Source organism: Tursiops truncatus, chromosome 1, assembly GCF_011762595.2.
Source record: "Tursiops truncatus isolate mTurTru1 chromosome 1, mTurTru1.mat.Y, whole genome shotgun sequence".
NCBI classification, from domain to species: Eukaryota; Metazoa; Chordata; class Mammalia; order Artiodactyla; family Delphinidae; genus Tursiops; species Tursiops truncatus.
Window position 1 is genome coordinate 68,258,118 of NC_047034.1, and position 8,308 is coordinate 68,266,425.

Genomic DNA, 8,308 nt, shown 5'->3' on the forward strand with positions numbered 1-8,308 from the left:
TTATTTTTCAGGTTTCTTTCAATTCTCTACTCAGCAAACCCAGTGTCCTGGTGAGCTTCCAGACTCTTAACTCCCAATCATAAAACAGATGGGAAGAACCAAGTGAAAAGGAAAGGAGGGCAGTCAGAGGGCTGTATAATGAGAGAGGAGGGAGTCAGAATGTCACTACTCAGATGGACCAGATGGTGCAAGGGGATAACACCTGGAACTGTGCAAGTTTGTCCCCTGTGTGACTTACAGGGTTCCTTACAAGCATGCAAACCGGTCACTCATGCAATTTCTTGGGGTAGGATTAGGGTCATTCCCCACTCTGCCAATGGAGAGACTAAGCGCCAGTGAAAGGACTCATGACCTGTCCATTATCAACAGGAGGTGCAGGGTAAAGACAGGATTACAGCATCACATGCCCAAAGACAAACTGCCTGACCCCATCACTCTCTTCAGCCAGGGTTTGGGCATTGAGTGGACACAGTCAGAAAAGAAAGTATGATATAGAGACAGAAACACAGGCTCTGGACTCAGACTGGCATTGAGTCTTATTTCATGGGTGAGAGATACATGAATTCATGCATGGAGGACCTGGCATGAGGTTTGGAGTCAGAAGGCATGCATTCAAATTCTTGTCTGATCACTTCCTGTGTGAGTTTGCACCAAGTCTGTAAAACTTTCTGAGCCTCCAGTTCCTCATCTCTAATATAATCAAACCCACTCTAAGGAGCTCTGAAAAGTTTAATAGTATTATATATGTGAAATAATCTGGCTCCATTATGCTCACCAGTGAGGTTCTCTAGCTCCTGTGTAGGCAGTGTTATTTGGTCCCAGAAGCTTCCCTTCCTGTGAAGCCAGAGGGAGACTCTGAGGCTTTAGGATAGCTCAAGACCATGTGCCCCTGAGGAGATGAGGTCAGAAATAGATCACATGACTGAGAATGTTCTGGTTCAACCCAGAACTCCAAAGACTGTCAAAAATGAATGAACCCTAAGGAAGGGCCATGCTTTGAACAATTGCCTCTCTGGGGTCAGAGAATGGCCTGGGGTAGACAAGGTCCTGGGAGAGCAGACCAGAGTCCTTCAGCTACTGACTGTGCCTTCCTGTGTTAACAGCAGAGACTGTGAGGAACGTAGAGTATGCTTCCTTCTCTCCAGGGAGCACTGTGTATGCTCAGGTCACCCATTCAAAGAGGGTGAGTACTTTCAGGTTTATACTCCTTCATGGTCATTATTTTTACAGTCATTATACATGACATTGTCACCAAACTTTTCTAAATTCAAATGACATACACCATTGAGGAGAAGCAAAGGCAGCGACAAGAACTGCAGAGTTATGTGCGGGACCTTTCTAGACCTCAATGCTCACACCTCAGTAGAATGTTGACTCATACCCTGCTTTACATTGCTTAATCTAACTGCTTAATGCATCAGTGAGTCTTGTCCCTTCAGCTTAATTACAAGCTGCCTGGAAGTGAAAATTATGTCTTCCTCTCTCTTCCCCTATGTCTTAGCATGATGCTCAGTAAATACTTGCTGGATGGATCAGAGTTCATTTAAGCTTGAGAGCCCCCAGAAGGCATGATTCTGTATCAGGGGCTTTCTCATCCTGGATGTAGGGGAAATAGGGGAGCTCAGAAGAGTCTCTCAAGAGGGAAGAGGGGCAAGAATTTGCAATCCCTCAACAGTAGAGGACACTAACGGCATGAGCAGTCCTCAATCGTCCCCTGCCCTCTAGCAACATAACAGGATGGCCTTGGTCAGGCATCAGGAACTCCTCACCATGCATCAGTAATTCCCCATCAACCGCAAAATAAAGCACCTGCAGGTGGTACATTTCTAAATAACACTACACATCCTGGGAGGCCATTTTCCATGTCTTCTGAAAAATAACCCAAGAGAGCCAGCATTCTTCAGTTGATGGAAACAATGGTCTGGCTAGAAATCTTGGATTCCACAAGCAAATCTCCCTTCACAAAGCCCCTCACAGGTATTTGCAAAGTAGACTCTGAAGCTAGCCAACAATAAGAAGTGCTCTCACTTCAGATATTTCAACTGCCTTTCCAATTTCCTCTTGAAGACAAGATGAATTACTCTCAACAAACAAAGAAACTCTCCGGCAAGTTTGTTAACTTTTGCTTAGCAAAACATGGTACTTTGGAGAGTTTCAGAGGTTTTGATAACACCCCAAATATGCCTTAGTTAATTTAAAATGCCAAAAACTATGAGGATGGGGGACTTCTGTTACTGCCACACTTTTTATTCCAGGCAGAGCCATTCTTAAGCCAAGATATTCCTGCTCTACCAGTTCCCCATGCTTGAGGAGAACCCCAGTGACATGATGACCAGGCAAATAGAATCACAGGGGTAAAATGAAGCAGGCAATAACTCCAGTTATAGGTAGTAAAGATCTGAGACAAAAGCTGTAATACAATAACCATCTGGTGTGTAGGTTAGTTCCTAAAAATAGAGGAAGGAGAGCAGAGTTGGATGCAGGACAAGAATGTTTTCTTTCCTTCACACCACTGCCAACAAGGTCACCCTTCTCTCTCTCTCTGGTTCTTGAGACCACCGGTTTGCTGGAGTGTTGTGCTTCTGTTTGGGCCTCAGGAAAGGTGACTAATCCTTCACAGGTTTAAGAGCTAGTGGTGCTTTGTTTCCAGCTTCTCTTGCTAGACACTCCCTAGCCTTCCTCCTAAAGAACTTTGACATTATCCCTCATTTGTCACACTGCTTTTCCCAAGAATATACAGTAAGTCCCTTACATACAAATGAGTTCCATTCCAAGAGCATGCTCGTAAGTCCAATTTGTTCTTAAGTCCAACAAAAGTAACCTAGATACCCAACTAACACAATCAGCTATATAGTACTGTACTGTACTGTAATAGGTTTATAATACTTTTCACAAAAATAATACATAAAAAACAAAAAAACAAAAAAAATAAAGAAAACATTTTTAATCTTACAGTACAATACCTTGAAAAGTACAGTAATACGGTACAAGAGCTGGCTTACAGGGGCTGGTATCGAGTGAACAGGCAAGAAGAGTTACTGACTGGCAGAGGAAGAGGACATGGGAGATGGCAGAGCTGAAGGATCTCCTGCAATAGGAGGTGGAGGGCAAGCTGCAATTTCACCCATGCCTGATGTTGATGTCACAGGTTCTGGTTCCTTGCTGCATTCAATTTTAACTATTCTCTTGAAAAAATGATCCTGTGATGTCTGGGTAGTAGCTTTTTTTTCTCACCATAAATGACACGGTAGCACTGGATTGCATTCTGAACGGCTGCGGCAACCTTCATGTACTGTTCTATATTTGCGTCCTGTGCCTCAAAAACTAACAGTGCCTCTTCAAATAAAGAAAATCCCCTTTCCATTTCCTGTATCGTGAATCTCTTCAGTTCTTCAATTACTTCTTCTTCCTCTTGTCTCTCTTCTTTCTTTGAGCCTCCAATTCTATCAGGTCTTCATTAGTAAGCTACACAAAGTAAGTACACAAAAGCTTGTGCACTTACTTTGTTGTCAAGTACACAACCACTTGACATGACAATGTACACCAGACACGTGAACTAACTTACATGATTGGACATGTGAACACACGTTCACATCTTTGAAATATCACAACTTGAAGTCTCATAAGTAGGGGACTTACTGTATCTGTGAATGAGTACATTTCTCTTTATGTGAGCCGAATTGGTATGATTGTGTTTTACAGGAAATGGAAATCCCAAAACCTGTGAAAAACAATGACTCCACCACAATTTACTCTGAAGTTCAACAGTCCCAAGAGGTAAGCCTATGATTGGCACATCTTTTTACATTCTTACCTCTCTTCTCAGACCTATGACATTGCAAATATGGTAAAAGTAAAGGGGCCATTTTACAGATGCACAAATATCAGCAGGATACAGAAAGTCTCAGGACAGCTCCAAAACATATCCAAGAAGCTACCTTGTATTAGGATCACCACACATAACTGAGTTTTTAACCTACTTGTTTTTTAAATTTAATCCTGCTTATGCTGTCAATATCCCTTACTGCCTGTTAGTGCTCTCCAAACCACCTCTATATCCATGAGGAGTGGCCTGACACTCTAGTCCCTATTTACCTACTTTATTTTTCTCTTTTTTCCATTACAGAAAGCCCACCTATTCCAGGACAACTGCCCTTCACAGTGTCATGTAATTTGCTGAAAGTCTTCAAAGGAATTCAGGAACAACACATCTTCTAATCCTATGGGAAAGAACAGAGCTTGGTTTCTGTCTGACAACAGAATTTGAATATCTAGGATTATCAGATTTGAATCTGCTTACCTGGGTCAAACATTCAAGGAATAACATCATCTCCAGCATATGACCCAAATAACAATTTCTAATCAGCTCCAAGTGAAAACATACATCAGATACCATGCTTGAAAAAATCCTCAACAAAATACTAGCAATCCGAATCCAACAATACATTAAAAGGATCATACACCATGATCACTATCAATTGATCAATTTCAATATCTGCAAATCAATCGATGTGATACACCACATCAACAAATTGAAGAATAAAAACCGTATGATACGGGGGTGGAGTCAAGATGGCATACTAGGAGGATGCGGAATTCGCATCTCCTCACAACTAAGGCACCTACTGGGCACTGGTAAGGGACCATGAACACCTAAGTGGACAGGAGGAACCCCCAGCAACCAGGTAGGGTGTGGGGGGAGTGTAGGGGTAGAAGAAGTGGAGGTCAGAGGGGACTGGCGTCCCTGAGGGTTGGCTGCAGGAGGGGAAGGGATCCTATGCTCGAAGGGGGAAATTGGGGAACCACTGGGAGGGCAAAGGATGAACAAGGAGTGTGGCCAGGTTTCTCCTGCCCACTTGGGCCCCCAGGAGCCTGCTGAGATCCTGGGCCTGATCCTCTGCCCACCTAGGTATCCTCCAGCCATACGGATCTGAGGGAGAGGGAGGGAGGGAAGGGGGAGCAAAAGTAAAGGCCCGACCTCTAGGACCGGCACCCCTGAGGGGTGGCTGGGGGAGGGGAGGAGTTCCTACACCTAGGGGCACCCACTCATGGTTAGGGGTCCAGTGGCTACAGGGGAGACCCTGGAGGTGACAGTGGGGGAGGGGCGCAAAGGAATGGAAGGGAATGTGGCCAGTGCTTTCCCTGTCCACTTAGGCACTGGGGAGCTTGTTGGGCTCCCTGGCCTACTCCTCTGCCCTTGGAGTCTCCCGCCTTACCCGCAGAGCTCAAGCCCTGTTCCTACACCCCCACCCAGGGCTCTACCTCTACAATCGGAGACCCTCTGAGACCCCCTTCAATGTGCTGGGCCTAAACACCACCCATACACCCTCACTCAGGGCCCTTCCTCCAAACTCCGGAACTCCACACTCCAGAGGCCCTCCTTGCTACGTGCTGCCTCTTCCCTTCCATGCAGGTCCTAAGCAGAGGCCCCGCCGCATGCTTGAACATCGTCCAGCCTAAACCCCGCCCCCAGGGCCTTTTCTGGCTATGTGGTCCTGAGCCTAGGCCCCGGGCCACACACAAACATCATGCTCCCACCTGCCTAAGTCCCACCCCACCCTAAACTCTGCCCCTGCCTTAGTTCCACCACTGCCTAAACTCCACTCCCAGAGCCAAGGCTGTTTTTTTTTTTTTCTTTTTTCTTCTTTTAGATTGGGATTCTGTTTTACCTTGTTGATTCTCTTATATTTTCATTTTTCCTAATAAATCTTTTATTTTTCTAATTTTATTTTATTCTTTATACTTTGTTATTGTTCTCTACTTTTGGCTCATTCCCCACCACCACCTTTTTTTTTTTTTCTTTTTCCTGTTGTGGTTTTATTTTACCTTGTTGCAGTTGTTTCAATTAAACTTTTATTTTTCCTAATATATTTTTTATCTTTCTAATTTTATATTGGTTTTTAACTTTGATATTGTACTGCTCCTTTTTATCTTTCTTTCTTTCTTTCTTTCTTTTTTTACCATGTCACGAAACTTGCAGGATCTTGGTTCCAAGGCCAGAGGCCGGGCCTGACCTCCTGTGGTGGGAGCTCTAAGACCAAATCGCTGGACTAACAGAGAACGTCAAACCCCAGGGAATATCAGTAGGAGTGAGAACTTCTGGAGGTCCTCATCTCAGCACCAAGACCCAGCTCTATCCAACTGTCTGTAAAATCCAGTGCTGGACATCTCAGGCCATACAACCAGGAATACAGCACCACCCAGCAAAAAAAAAAGAAATGACAAAAAATTATGTTACAGATGAAGGAGAAAGGTAAAAACCTATAAGCCCACATAAATGAAGATGAAATAGGCAACGGACCTGAAAAAGAACTCAGAGTAATTATAGTAAACATAATCCAAAATCTTGGAAACAGAATGGAGAAAATACAAGAAATATTTAACAAGGACCTAGAAGAACCAAAGAGCACACAAACAGTGATGAACAACACAATTACTGACATTAAAAATACTCTAGAAGGAATCAATAGCAGAATAACTGAGTCATAAGAACGGATAAGTGACCTGGAAGATAAAATGGTGGAATTAACTGTCAGGAAGCAAAATAAAGAAAAAGAGAATGAAAAGAATTGAGGACAGTCTCAGAGATCTCTGGGACAATATTAAACGCACCAACATTCGAATTATAGGGGTCCCAGAAAAAGAAGACAAAAAGAAAAGGTCTAAGAAAATATTTGAAGAGATTATAGTCAAAAACTTCCCCAACATGGGAAAGGAAATAGTCAATCAAATCCATACAGGAGAGAGTACAATACAGGATAAACCCAAAGAGAAACATGCCAAGACACATATTAAGCAAACTATCAAAAATTAAACACAAAGAAAAAATATTAAAAACAGGAAGAGAAAAGCAACAAATAATATACCTGGGAATCCCCATAAGGTTAACAGCTAAATTTTCAGCAGAAATTCTTTAAGCCAGAAGGGAGTGGTAGGACATATTTAAAGTGATGAAAGGGAAAAAACCTACAACCAAGATTACTCTACCCAGCAAGGATCTCATTCACATTCAGTGGAGAAAAAAAATTCTACAGATAAGCAAAAGTTAAGAGAATTCAGCACCACCAAACCAGCTTTACAACAAATGCTAAAGGAACTTCTCTAGGCAGGAAATACAAGAGAAGGAAAAGACCTACAAAAACAAACCCAAAACTATTAAGATAATGGTAATAGGAACATACATATCGATAATTACTTTAAATGTAAATGGATTAAATGCTCCAACACACATAGACTGGCTGAAGGGATACAAAAACAAGACCCATACATATGTTGTCTACAAGAGACCCACTTCAGACCTAGGGACAAAACAGACTGAAAGTGAGGGGACGAAAAAGATATTCCATGCAAATGGAAATCAAAAGAAAGCTGGAGTAGCAATTCTCATTGAAGACAAAATAGAATATTACAAGAGACAAAGAAGGACGCTATACAATGATCAAAGGATCAATCCAAGAAGAAGTAATAACAATTGTAAATATGCACCCAATGTAGGAGCACCTCAATACATAAGGCAAATGCTAACAGCCATAAAAGGGGAAACTGAAAGTACAACAATCATAGTAGGGGACTTTAACACCCCACTTTCACCAATGGACAAATCAGCCAAAATGAAAATAAATAAGGAAACAAAAGCTTTAAATGACACATTAAACAAGATGGACTTAATTGATATTTATAGGACATTCCATCCAAAAACACCACAATATATTTTCTTCTCAAGTGCTCATGGAACATTCTCCAGGATAGACCATATCTTGGGTCACATATCAAGCCTTGGTAAATTTAAGAAAATTGATATCATATCATGTATCTTTGCCAACCACAGTGCTATGAGAAGATATCAATAACAGGGAAAATACTGTAAAAAATACAAACACATGTAGGCTAAACAATACACTACTAAATAACCAAGAGATCATTGGAGAAATCAAAGCGGAAATTGAAAAATACCTAGAAACAAATGACAATGAATACACGACCACCCAAAACCTATGGGTTGTAGCAAAAGCAGTTCTTACAGGGAAGTTTATAACAATAAAGCCTATCTCAAGAAACAAGAAACATCTCAAATAAACAACCAAACCTTACACCAAAAGCAATTAGAGAAAGAAGAACAAGAACAACAACAGGGCTTCCCTGTTGGCGAAGTGATTGAGAGTCCACCTGCCGATGCAGGGGACAAGGGTTCTTGCCCCGGTCCAGGAAGATCCCACAGGCCATGGAGTGGCTAGGCCCGTGAGCCATGGCCACGGAACCTGCGCGTCTGGAGCCTGTGCTCCACAACGGAGGAGACCACAACAGTGAG

The 8,308-nt window shown here is 42.5% G+C and overlaps 1 protein-coding gene across 1 annotated transcript in view; it reads left to right on the top strand.

Moving 5' to 3' along the window:
• The window catches only part of SLAMF6 (SLAM family member 6), a 30,333-nt gene extending 24,465 nt beyond the window's left edge, over nucleotides 1-5,868 (top strand). Inside the window, exons 5-8 of the mRNA XM_019932598.3 lie at nucleotides 12-50; nucleotides 1,104-1,183; nucleotides 3,703-3,777; nucleotides 4,127-5,868. Of these exons, the coding sequence (XP_019788157.2) occupies nucleotides 12-50; nucleotides 1,104-1,183; nucleotides 3,703-3,777; nucleotides 4,127-4,180 (248 nt within the window). The 3' untranslated portion in view covers nucleotides 4,181-5,868. The remainder of the gene's footprint in view (nucleotides 1-11; nucleotides 51-1,103; nucleotides 1,184-3,702; nucleotides 3,778-4,126) is intronic.
• Nucleotides 5,869-8,308: the final 2,440 nt, after the last annotated feature.